The 12,966-nt window shown below is 52.8% G+C and overlaps 1 protein-coding gene across 1 annotated transcript in view; it reads right to left on the bottom strand.

The window, feature by feature from the left end:
- Positions 1 to 2,126: 2,126 nt before the first annotated feature.
- Positions 2,127 to 12,966, bottom strand: part of FIGNL2 (fidgetin like 2) — a 24,494-nt gene continuing 13,654 nt past the window's right edge. Inside the window, exon 2 of the mRNA XM_070407763.1 lies at positions 2,127 to 6,318. Coding sequence (XP_070263864.1) covers positions 4,331 to 6,307 — 1,977 coding nt within the window. The 5' untranslated portion in view covers positions 6,308 to 6,318 and the 3' untranslated portion in view covers positions 2,127 to 4,330. The remainder of the gene's footprint in view (positions 6,319 to 12,966) is intronic.

Genomic DNA, 12,966 nt, shown 5'->3' with positions numbered 1-12,966 from the left:
GCCTGGGCCACTCCTCCGCTGACAGGTCTCTTCTGGAAAGCCCTCCCTGACTCCATCCTCTCCACTCCTACAGCTCTGCCCTTTGGTTGCCTCCCCTATTCCACTGTGAAGCCCATCTACTGTCCCCATAGCAACTAGTGCATCATTATTTAGTAAAGATTTCTCGAATCAGTGTGCAAATTAACTTTCTAATCAGTTGTGTCCCACCCACCCACCCAAACACACGAGATTGGAGATTCATCGTGGAGCCTCAGCTCTCCCCAGGGCATGTGAGGTCCTCCCGGTGCAGTGGCTCCGTCCCAGTGATTCCTCCAGCCTCACTTCCCCAACTCCCGCCCTCACTTCATGCTCTTACAGCAAATCACATGGAGGGTGCAGTCACCAGCCTCCACAGCTTTGCTGCTGTCCCCCGTGCTGTCCAGGAAGTTTTTCCGACACCACACCACCACCATTGTGAGTCAGGGTCTTTTCTGGGCATCTTTTTTGTTTGTTTTGTTAATCCTCGCCAGAGGATATTTTTTCCATTGTTTTCTGAGAGTGGGAAGGAGGAGAGAGACAGAGAAACATCAATGTGACAAAGACACATCGGTTGGTCGCCTCCCACACACATCCCTAGTGGGGCCAGGGATCAGGCCTTCAACCGAGGGACATACCCTTGACCAGAATTGAACCTGAGACCCTTCAGTGTGTGGGCTGACTTTCTAACCAGAGACAAACTGGCTAGGGCCCAGGCATTCTTGAGATAACTGTGCATCCTACATCAAGACACTTATCTGCAAATTAATTAATTCAAGGATTTATTCATTGTCTTCCATGTACCAAATACTGTGCCAGATGTGAGAATAAAAATTCTGATATGGCCCCTCCTCAAGCAGCTCTATGCAGCTGTGTTTTCAAAGGATCCATTTTTCAGCTTTCCCTACCCTATACTGTGGGCTCTTCAGAACCGTGGTTGTGCTTAATCATTTCTATATCCTCAGTGCCATGCATACAGCAGGTGTATAATAAACCAACTAGAGTACAAGGAGGGTCTGGACATCCAAGGCCGGAGAGAGTTGGGGTCACTGAACCCTGGGGCAATGCCCCGGAGCCCTCATGCCCAGGCACACCCCCAGATGTTTCTCTCAGTGGGGAGAACCATTTGCTTTGTCTCCTGAAAGCCTGGTGTATATACCAAGCACTGAGCCCTGGGGGCACTACTCCCCTTGGACTCTGGTGCATTTTCAGCAATTTTAGAGCATTTGTCAAGGAAGCTGTGAATCCAAACCTCACGGGTATCTCCACAGTTTTGTCAGCAACATGCTCCCTCCTAGTTTTATCAGTCTCCGGGTTTATGCTGAGTTTTGTCGAAGATAGTTTGGGGATTGACAAATGGTGGCGGATAAAGGGCCTTGGGACCTTAAGACTAGAATTCAGCTAGCTCTGCCCTCTGCCCACTTTCCCTCCACGCACTCATTTATTCCTTCATTCACTCATTCAACAAACATGGAAGCCTTTCTTGGCCCCCCACACTTCAGAGCTCTGGGGATATGAGTCTGGCCCAATTCTGAGCCTCTGAGAGCTCAGAATTGCATGAGAGCTTTCCCTACCCAGGGGCTTTTTGGAGCCTGAGAGTATGGCCTTTCTCACCTGGTGGCCTCAGGGCCCAGTGCCTGGTGGGCACTGCTCGTGCCAGATTGAATAGCAGGGGTTCCACAATCATGTTGTGCTCAAGGAATAGTAACACCCACAGCACCACACCAAGGGCACTGACGGGCCTGGATGCCCACGCAGTCCCCAGAGGGCGCCCCACATCTTGCTACCCCCAAGAAATCCTCTGGAGACCACATGTCATCGTTTTAATACTGTGTAATACTTTCTTTTAAAATACAGTCTCTTCTGAGGTAGACAGACCACAACTGCAGAGCATCTTCAGACAGGATAAATACGTCCATGTACAACACACAGCAAAATGAGGTAGAAATGGTTAAGCTGGAGGAGAGGACCCCGACCCCAAGCTGGGTGGAGGAAGGAGAGGGCCAGCTTGCTGTGTCTGCCCTCCCCCAACCCCTGCCCCTGGATTCTTTGGTATGCCCCCCCAACATTGCCAGAGCCGGACCTGCCTTCCCCCACCCAACCCAGTGCCCATGAGGTAGGTGCTAGTAGACTAGGGGATTCTCCTTGTGCAAAGTTCCCCAAGGCCAGTAGAAGAGGCGGTGGGTCTCAATCAGTGAGGCCCCCCAACCCCCAGAGCCGCCTGCCTCTTGAAGGGAAGGGATCCCAACCCCACTTCCCTGAAGCCCTCCCCCCATATACATACACACCTGAGAGAACCTCCTCACTCCTGGCTCCCTCTAAGGGCCTTTCACAGCCAAGACCCTGCAGCCCACCCCACTGCTTCTGAGGCAGCAGTCCTGCAAACAGCCAGCTCCAAGGAGAGGAAGGCCAGCAAGAGACCAGGGGTGAAGAGGGGGAACACAGAGCAGCTTTCCTGGCAGCCCTCAGCACCTTGGCACCCGAATGCTCTCCCTGCACACCCGTCCAGCTGGAAGTAGGAGGCGGTGCAGAGACTGTAGCAGCTGTAAGGGCAGGCAGGTACAGGGAGGGAGGCTGGGGTGGGAGAGAAAAGAAGTTAGGGGTGAGGGTCTGTTCCTCCCCCCCAAAACTTTGGACCAAACGTCAGAGTTGTGAAATGAGCTCCCGAGTGGCAAGCGGCTGAAGCCCCATCAAGGGAAGTTGGTAGGAAGAGGAGGAATACGGTTCTCAGAAGAGAGCCCAAGCCTGGGCTTCCGGTGGAAAGTGTGGATGTGACTGAGAATAAACCCCCAATGTTAGCATAAAACAGCCTGCCCCCCTCACACTGCCTGCCAAGACCTCGGACCCTAGGAGAGTGAGAAAGGAATATTCCCCACAGAACCTCTCCTGCTCACTGCTCATCAGAGCCTCCTAGCGGACAGGGAAGGTTGAGTCTGTAGTCAATTTTGTGCCCAACCAGCCTTGTGGCCAAACTGTCTTTCCCTCCAGAGGCAATCCCCTTAGCCTGGATTATAGGAGACCTCTGCCTGGTCAGTGGCCAGGTGGGCTGACCTCTCTGAGGACTTTCTGCCTGTCACCTTCCCATTTGGGCCTCTCAGGCTACTCTGGGTCTGGGGCAGGAAGTGGGCGAGGACAACCCAAGTCTGGTTAACCCTTCACAGAAAATACTAAGCTGAGAATGGGACCCAGTTGGAAGAGTAGCAGAAAGGGGGCCAGACTCACCTGCTCTCAAACCCCACAACACGCTCCCCAACACCCCTGCCTACAACCTTGGACTGGGAGGAAGCCTACAAATACATTCTGCTTCCATCCGTCCCAGGAAGAGCAGGGGTCTAAGTGTAGCCCTGGGCCCTCCTCCGCCCTGCCCCACAAGTCTCACTTTCCAAGTCTTCCGGGAGAATGTGCTCCCCTGAGGGGGTAGGGTGGGTGGTGGGATCACACAGGAGAGTAGCCAACGTCTAACATTCTTTCTGAGGTCAGTTTCTTCCTGAGTTGTCAAAATAAAAAGAAAAACAGCAAGTTCTACACATCTTACAAAAATAAGAGGCCTAAATATTAAACAAGCTACATTCCTGGGATTCCCCCCTCAAAAACAAACAACATCAACAAACCCTTCTTTGGGTGGTTTTTGCTTGACACCTCCCCCCAGACCCAGGTTTCAGCTGGGTAATGGGGTGGGAGGGAACTCCCTATCCCCTCCTCCTCCTCCTCGGCTGCCGGACCTCCAGATCTCCTGCAAAGGGGCACTGCAGTCTTTGAATGAGAGGGACAGAAGGCAGGGAGAAGGACCAAGAGGCACCGAAGCTAGAGAGCAAGGGATGGAGACAGAGCAGAGGGTGATAGATGGAGAGAGGGGAGGGAGGAGCAAACGAGAAACTGGGCCAGGATGGGAGGGGCGGGTTGGAGGAGTGGTGCCCATAAGGCAGAGAGAGAAAACTAAGCGAAAGCAAAGAGGGGAGAGTGGGGAGAGGAGGAGGGAGGCATCCAGATAGCGAGGAGACACAAGAATTGTGGTGAGAGCGCAGGAGTTCCTTGGGCCCCCCAGGCAGACTTGCCCGTCTGAGGAGCGGAGATGGCGAGCTTCCCGTCCACAATAAATAGAAAAAACCTGAGTACACAGCGCATATGGCATCTATCTGCCTAGCAGAAGCATTTTCCTTCCCACGGAAAAAAACAAAAACAAAACTCCACCAACAGCCCCCTTTCCTCCCTCCCCACATTCATCACGGCACCCTCCCAGCCAGGTGGGTTACAGACATCCCTCCCAGGACCGGGGAGGGAGGGGTGGCGGCTCCCGCGCCTCCCCCTCGCGCCGTCAGTGTCCGAAGCCGTACATTTTGTCCCACTCCACATACGAGTCCAGGTCCTTGGGGGTGGCCCGGGGGCCCACCTTGGCCAGTGCCGCCTCCAAGTCCTTGTAGGAGAGGGGGCGCTGCAGCCCCGGGAGGCCCGCCCCGGCCGCCGCCTGCTGGCACAGCTGCCCCAGCTCGCCCCCGGAGAAGCCCTGCGTGCCCTGCACCAGGGCCGCCAGCTCCCGATCGCTCAGCACGCAGCCCTGCTGGGCCAGCGCCCGCTGCAGGATCTGTCCGCGGGCCGTACCATCCGGCAGCGCCACGTAAAAGCGGAGAACAAAACGCCGGCGGGTGGCCTCGTCCAGAGCGGCGGGCCGCGAGGTGGTGCCCACGACCAGCACGCCGTCGGCCCCCGCGCCGCAGCCGCCGTCCAGGCAAGCCAGGAGCGGCGCGAGCAGCGAGCCCGCGGCGGCCGCGCCGTCCTCCCGGGTCGGCAGCAGCGCGTCCAGCTCGCTGATGAGCAGCACCGCGGGCGGGCGGCAGCGCGCAGCCGCGAAGGCCGCCTGGAGGAGGCGCGCGCCCTCGGCGGCCCCGGGCGCGGCCAGCGAGGCTGCGCGCAGGCGCAGCAGCGAGGCTCCGAGCTGCGTGGCCAGACAGCGCCCCAGCAGCGCCTTGCCCGCGCCCCGCGGCCCGAAGAGCAGCACGGTCCGCGGCGGGCGCGGGCTGCCGGGGTAGGCGGGCGGCCGCAGCAGGGGCCACACCAGCTCCTCCTCCAGCGCCGCCTTGAGCGGGCCCTGGCCCGCCACGTCTGCCCACTGCACCGGGGGCCCGCAGTCCAGCATCTTGCTCGTCACCAGCTCCAGGGCGCCCGGGTCCACCGCTTTGGGGGGCTCCTCCGACGGCAAGGCAAAGGCCCCCCGGGAAGCCGGGGCCGGCGCGCGCTCCGGGAACTTGTCAAAGGACTCGAGTGGCGGGCCGTAGCCCGGGGAGCCCAGGACCTTGAGGGGGACGCCGCCGGCGTACTTGCCCGACGCCTCCTCCGCCGCCCCCGGCGGCTTCGCCCGGAACCCGTGGCCTCGACCGTCGCCGTTGTCCGCGGCGGGGTAGGCGGCGCCGTCGGCCGCCGGGGCCTTGGTGGGCTCGTAGACGTACTTGCGGTAGCGGCCCTCCGCGCCCTCGTCCGCGGCCTTGCGCTTCAGCGACACCCCGGCCTCCGCCCCCGGAGCGGCGGCCTGGAAGCCGTAGGAGGCGGGCGCGGGCCGGGCCGGGGCGGGCGCGGGCAGGGGCGTGGGCGCCGCCAGGCCCGAGGGCAGGTAGGGGGTGGGCGGCGGGGCCGGGGGCGGCGGCAGAGCCCCGTAGCCCGGCTGCGCGGCGTAGCCCCCCGCGGGGTAGTTGTACAGAGGCGCCGAGGGGCCGTAGCCGGGCGGAGGCGGGGGCTGCAGCAGCGCGGCGGGGGGCGGCGGGGGCAGCGCGGTCCCCGTCTGCGCGCAGTAGCCCGGGGCCAGGTACCCCCCGCCGTAGCCGGCCGCGTACTCTTGCGCCGCGGGCGGGCCCCCGCACGCATTGCCGGCGTAGAGGGGCTCAGGCAGGTTCCCGGCTAAAACCGGGGAGCCCCCGAGGCCCCCGGAGCCGCCCCCGCTGCCCGACTTGGTTCCCGGGAGGCCTTCGTGGAGCGAGGCCAAGGGGTAGTGTGGCTCTGGCCCTGGCCAGGGCTCGGGGTCCCCCTTGGCGCCGTTGAGAAAGGCATCGCCGAAGCCGCCCAGGGTGGGGCGCTCGTAGGGCGAGTCCAGGACCCCCGAGTACTTCTCGGCGTAGCGCTTGAGGAGGTTGGAGGCCGTGAGGGCGGAGATGTCGTCGTGCGCCCAAGCGTAGTGGCAGCGCTGGCGACCCCCGGGGGGCAGCTCCAACTTGTGGGCTGGCGACGGGGTGGTGGAGGAGACGTCCAGGTGCTGCTCTGGCCACTGGTTGAGAGGCTGGGCGTGTTCCGGTGTCCAGTGCATCTTCGACAGAGCTGCAAGAGAGAAGGGGTGGTGAGGTCCTTCAGGTCCCTACCTCCCCGCGCCCCCACCTCCCTACCCACCGAGACTGCATGTAGCTGGGGACAGGCTGGTTCTCCCGCGCCCACCACCCTCCTGGGGAATCTTCTCCAGCACCAAGGACACAGTACGGAAAGCATGTCAAACTCAGCCCGCGGGCCGCATGTGGCCCACAACTAGTATTTTGCAGCCCAGCCAATATAACAGTACGTAAGAAACGTTTTTATAATAATTTCATAATCTTCCCCACACACACCACGTGCATCTGCAGCCGCAAACCTTGCATATCAACTCTGGTCACCCAATTTTAAAATTAGACTTGTTAGTGACGTCTCTGAGTTTGTAAAGAAAATTATGGTAACAACTTCATAAATATTCCAGCGCATGTGGAAGAAATTCCAATATCGTCCCGTTTTGGACGTGTGGCAGTTAACTGGTTAACCTTTACAATATCCTGTTATACAAATTATTAATAACGAATTACAACATTCACTAACTACTGATCACTATAATCGTGTTGCATTCATTTCCCTTACATGCAGGCGCACCATTTCTCTCCACTAATACCAGCAGCAAATATTTTAGCAGCCGATTGCCGCGTCATTACTCTTGCACTGACTTGTTTGGTGTGCACAACATGAAATATTTCACTTTCGGAGAGCAAGAAAAATAGGTTTATTTTCGTTACGCTTATTAATTTGTGCAGTTATTCAGTGTCTGGTAAGTTAATGTTCAAGACAAAATATTAATTTTTATTAAAATGTTCTATTATTTTATGTTAACGATTACTCATTTATTTCAGCCCTTGTATTCAGCATGTCTCTATCAAAATAAACCTACATTTCTATGAAAATTGAAGCTTTTGGGTTTTTTGCAGCCCACAGAAACTTAAACCTTGTTTATTTGGCCCTGTTAGCCTTTGAGTTTGACATGCTTGCAGTACAGGATTTACCCCTCTTGTCCCAGGGTTAAAGTTATCTGAAAATACTTCCCTCAGAACAAGAGGGATCTGGAAAGGACATGGTTGGCCCTAACTTCACCTTTTTTTATATTAAATTTATTGGGGTGACATTGGTCAACATGATATAGGTTTCAGGTGTATGTGTCTGTTACAAGATCTGTATATTGCACCATGTGCCCACCACCCAAAGTCACATCTTCTCCTGTCACCATTTATTGGGGCTGCCTTCTCCTCCCACCCCCTTCCCTCTGGCAACCAACTAACTGCATCTTATAGGCAATGATTATTATTTGTCCTGGCCACACCAGCCCTGACGTCTAGAACACAATGTCCTGACTTCCAGACCTAATGTAGGGAAGGGTAGAACATGCTAGCCCTGGAAATAGCCAAGCCCCCGTGGGGCTCATTCAGTAACAGCTGTTTGTTGCATGCCCACCATGTGCTAGGTAGGCACTAAAGAGACACTGAGGTTGTGCAATGATGAGAGGCCTGCCCAGGGCCCCTGACCTAATGGCCCAACAGTTTGATAGTCTTAAGTGCTCTGTTCACCTCCGTCTTCCTAGAGACTCCAGGGCCCCCTTGGGGCCTCAAGTGAGGGATAGAGATGTCTTTGGCAGTTCTGCGCCGTCCCTGGGAAATCCCAGAGGTTGATCTAGAAGCATTCACTTCCTTTCCACTTGGTTTCTTTTAGTCTCTGCCTGATAAGGTCAGAGCACATGGGTTCCAGACCCAATTCTGCACGTGATGGCTGTGTGCCCAGGGCAAGTGTTGCCATCTGTCTCATTCCCAAAATATGATCATCACAATACAGAGAGATTATTTAGATAAATCACAATCCAGGGAAGATGGGGGAAAGTTAGTTCACAGCATTGCAGTTAAGTGCACATCTTAGCTTCCCAGTAACCAAACAACTCACTTTGCAAAGTAAAAAACATTGCCATACTCAAAAACAGCAAAATGTTCCTAGCATAGAGATCACAGGGCTTATTTTTCATGGACCTCAGGAAGCAAACCTATGAGATGTAATAATGTCCTCTTAGCCATGCCACAAACACAAATATTACATGGCTGTTTCTTACACTGCCCCTCAACACCAGTCAAGGCATGAGCCAAACCGTAGTCAAACAATTCAGGGCCTGGGGAAGTGCACTCTCTGGGCACGTGGCTCCAATGGGTTAGCCTGATCCGAGGATAAAAGCTCAAAGACTAAACGGCATACTAGAGATGGTTATTCGGATGAGTATTTCTCAAACCTAAGCTTTTAATGAGATAAGTTAGCCTTGCAGTTTCAATATTCTTTCTTCAACAAATACTAAATGTTATGCTGCAGCAGGTGGGGGGTGGGGGGGGGGGCAGATTGCAAGGTGAATATGATGGTTCAGCCAGATGTGGAGACAGATAGACAACATCTTTTGTGAGGTGGGGCTCAAGGGAACATGCTACACCTGGTGGAGAAGGCCTCACCAAGGAGGTGGTGTCTTTACTGGACTTTAAATGGTGAGGGACCAAGGGGACCAGACAGGCTAGGGCAGTGGTCGGCAAACTCATTAGTCAACAGAGCCAAATATCAACAGTACAACGATTGAAATTTCTTTTGAGAGCCAAATTTTTTAAACTTAAACTATATAGGTAGGTACATTGTTATTAACTTCATTAGGGTACTCCTAAGGCTTAGGAAGAGCCACACTCAAGGGGCCAAAGAGCCGCATGTGGCTCGCAAGCAGCAGTTTGCCGACCACGGGGCTAGAGGGTTCCAACACCTTTAAAGATACAGAGCACAATGCATTCAGAAAGCCTGGACTGGGTTAACTCATATGCCCTAGTCCCTTCCTCAAGACAATTTATTGCCACATTCTTGAAAATTGTCATAATAAATCTACATATCTACTGTGTCTATGATGTGAATCATGTGCCTTAAGAAATAGGGCTTCAAACAAACAAACAAAGACCCCAAACTGCCACAGCAATCTTGTAAAAGAAGAACAAAGTTGGAGGGATCACAAATCTGGATATCAAACTATACTACAAAGCCATTGTAATCAAAACAGCCTGTTACTGGCATAAGAACAGGCATATAGACCAATGGAACAGAACAGAGACCCCAGAAATCGACCCACACCATTGCTGTCAATATTTGACAAGGAAAGCAAAAACAATGGCATAAAGACAGTCTTTCCAACAAATGGTTTTGGGAAAACTGGACAGGCACATGCAAAAAGATGAAACTAGACCACCAACTTACACCATACACAAGAATAAGTTCAAAATGTAAGTTGTGAAACCATAAAAATCCTAGAAGAAAACATAGGCAGTAAAAAAACTCAGACATCTCATGTAGCAGAATTTTCACTGATACATCTCCAAGCACAAGAGAAATAGGAAAAATTAAACAAATGGGACTACGTCAAACTAAAAAGCTTCTGCACAGCAAAAGAAACCACCATCAAAATGAAAAGAGAACCCACTGTATGGGAGAACATATTTGCCAATGATACATCCGATAAGGGGTTAATATCCAAATACATAAGGAATTCATACTACTCAACAATTAAGTCCAATTTAAAAATGGGGAAAGGACCTAAATAGACAACTCTCCAAAGAGGACATAAACATGGACAATAGACGTATGAAAAAATGCTCTAAGTCACTAATCATCAGAAATGCAAATTAAAACCACAATGAGATATCACCTCACACCTGTCAGAGTGGTTACCATCCTATCCTATATAATAAAAGGCTAATATGCAAATAGACGGAACAGCAGAACAACCGGTCCCTATGATGTGCGCTGATCACCAGGGGGCGCACATGGAACATGGCAGGCGGCAGCAACAGCGGGATGGTGGAGCAGGTGAGCGGAGGTGCCAGACCAAGGCAGGGCACCAGTCACAGTCATCGGGGTGAGCCTCTGGTGGTTACTGAGAAGTCTTTGTTCCCATGCGCACTGGGTCTCACCTGGCGCTCACACCTGCTGCCACCCAATGCCCAATCACTTGGTGCCGTCAGCGGGTGCAAGTAGCGGCTACTGGCCCTGATCGCCCCTGAGGGCTTCTCCACCTCCCCCTGCTCCTGAGGGGCAGTCAGGGCAGCAGCCACTGCTTGCACCTGCTGCTGGCGCTGGCCCCAATTGCTCCATGCTGTCAGCAGCTGCAAGCAGTGGCCGATAGACGTATAAAAAAATGCTCAAAGTCCCTCATCATCAGAAATGGGCCTGGGGGGGGGGGGCGGCGCTGCCAGCAGACAGGGGGCCACAGAGGGAGGGGCCAGGTGGGGGTGCAGAGGATGGGCCGAGAGCTGCCCCTGTGCCCACTGCAGCCTCAAGGCCCACAGTTCCTTTCAAGGTGCACGAATTCGTGCACTGGGCCCCTAGTCAATAAATAAACAAGTGCTGGCAAGGATGTGGAGAAAAAGGAACCCTAGTACACTGTTGGTGGAAATGCAGACTGGTGCAGCCACTATGGAAAACAATATGGAGTTTCCTCAAAAAGTTAAAAATGGAACTGCCATTTGACCCAGTGAACCCACTTCTGGGAATATACCCTAAAACCTCCAAAAAACTAATCAGAAAGAATATATGTACCTCTATGTTCATAGCAATGTTATTTACAATAGCTAAGATTTGGAAACAGCCCAAGTGCCCGCCAGTAGATGAATGGATAAAAAGGCTGTGGTACAGCCTGGCTGGCATGACTGAGTATAGACCTATGAACTAGGAGGTTGAGATTTAATTCCCAGTCAGGGCACATGCCTGGGTTGTGGGCTCAATCTCCAGTGGGGGGCATGCGGGAGGCAGCTGATCAATGGTTCTCTCTCATCATTGATGTTTCTGTCTCTCCCTCTCTCTTCCTCTCTGAAATCAATAAAAATATATATATTTTAAAAATTAAAAAGCTGTGGTACGTTTACACAATGGTATACTATGCAGCTGTTAAAAAGGAAGGATCTCTTACCCTTTGAGACACTATAGATGGACCTGGAAAGTATTATGCTAAGTGAAATAACCCAGTCAGAGAAAGACAAGTATCACATGATCTCACTCATACGTGGAATCTAATGAACAAAATAGATCCAGAGACATAGAAGCATGGAACAGACTGTGGAATCTCAGAGGGAAGGTGGGGGTGGGGGGTGGGGGCCAAAAGGGGGAAGAGATGAACCAAAGAACTTGTATGCATATATGCATAACCCATAGACCAGCCGTGGGCAAACTACGGCCCGTGGGCCGGATCCTGCCCGTTTGAAATGAATAAAAATAAAAAATAAAAAAGACCGTACCCTTTTATGTAATGATGTTTACTTTGAATTTATATTAGTTCACACAAACACTCCATCCATGCTTTTGTTCTGGCCCTCCGGTCCAGTTTAAGAACCCATTGTGGCCCTCGAGTCAAAAAGTTTGCCACCCCTGCCATAGACAACAGGATGGTGAAGGCCTGGGGCAGGGGCTGATGGTGGGCTAGAAGGGGTCAATGGGGGAAAAGGGGGGACATATGTAATAATTTCAACAATAAATATTTTTTAAATAGTGTAGTGAAGGCCTAAGGCGGGGGTAGAGGGTGGGCAGAGGGGGCTATTAGGGGACATCTCTAATACTGTCAACAAAAAAGAAATAGGGCTCATGTGCAGTGAACAACCTACATAATCATACACTGCAAGCCTAGAAGGAGTACCAAGAAATGTTGGGTCACCGGAGGCCTGGAAGTAGGTGTATGCAGAGAGCGTGGTAGAAGAAGAGCTGAAAATAAGCAAGTGGCTTCTCAGGTTCTCTTCAGTTGCCCGTACTTACAGCAGTTTGTTGACAGCACCACCTCCAGAGGCTATGACCTGACATCAATGGGAGAGGACAGTCTTTGAATCCAAAACTATTTACCCTCGTCCCCACTGCCCTAGAGAGGGCGTGAGCCATAGATACTAAAGCTTACAAAAGGAAAGTTTTTAAGGTTGTTTTGGCTTCAGAGTTGATCCTGAACACCAATGACAAGAAAGTGGAGCAGCGGCAGTAGAGCTGAGTGCGAGGTCTGTGGGGCAGTTATGCGGGTCCTACTGAGGGTCTTCAAAGAGCAGAGGCATTAGCTGGGTGTCAGAGGGAGTCATTTCCGGGGACATCAGGAATCACAAGGGGTCTGGTTGCAGGGTCGTATGACATAATATCAGAGTTATACAAGTGCAAATACAGGTGGGGCAAAAGTGGGTTTACAGTTGTGAGTACTGGAAACACAGTTTATTGTTGTATTATTTATTAATTATTGTATTTCTATACAAACAACTGTAAACCTGCTTTTGTGACGCCCCGTGTTGTATTACCACATGGACCCTTAAACCTGTTTTGTTTTTTTTCTATTCATTGTTATCTGTGTTTTGGCTCCTTCATGTGGAGAAAAGAAATTTGATGATAGCACTTTCCCTGAACACATTCAGCTGGGAATGATGGGGAAGGACATCCATAGACATGGTAGGGAAGGCTCTGTGTCTGGGCGGTTCCACAGGCATTTCCTTCAGCCCCTCTGCTCCTCTTCACTCAAGTCCCCACCCTCAAGGCCAAGCACTCAGCCTTGGCCATCACTGAACCACTCCACCCAGCAGTTGTGGATACCAGGAATCCACCCTTGGCTCTCCACACCTGTCCCAGCACCACACCCCCTCTATCTCACCTATTCCAGGA

This window comes from Myotis yumanensis, unplaced genomic scaffold, assembly GCF_028538775.1.
Source record: "Myotis yumanensis isolate MYYU_CA2020_CCGP unplaced genomic scaffold, mMyoYum1.0.hap1 SCAF_3, whole genome shotgun sequence".
Lineage (NCBI taxonomy): Eukaryota > Metazoa > Chordata > Mammalia > Chiroptera > Vespertilionidae > Myotis > Myotis yumanensis.
The sequence above is the reverse complement of the archived record's forward strand: the minus strand, read 5'-3'. Positions and strand labels throughout refer to the sequence as shown.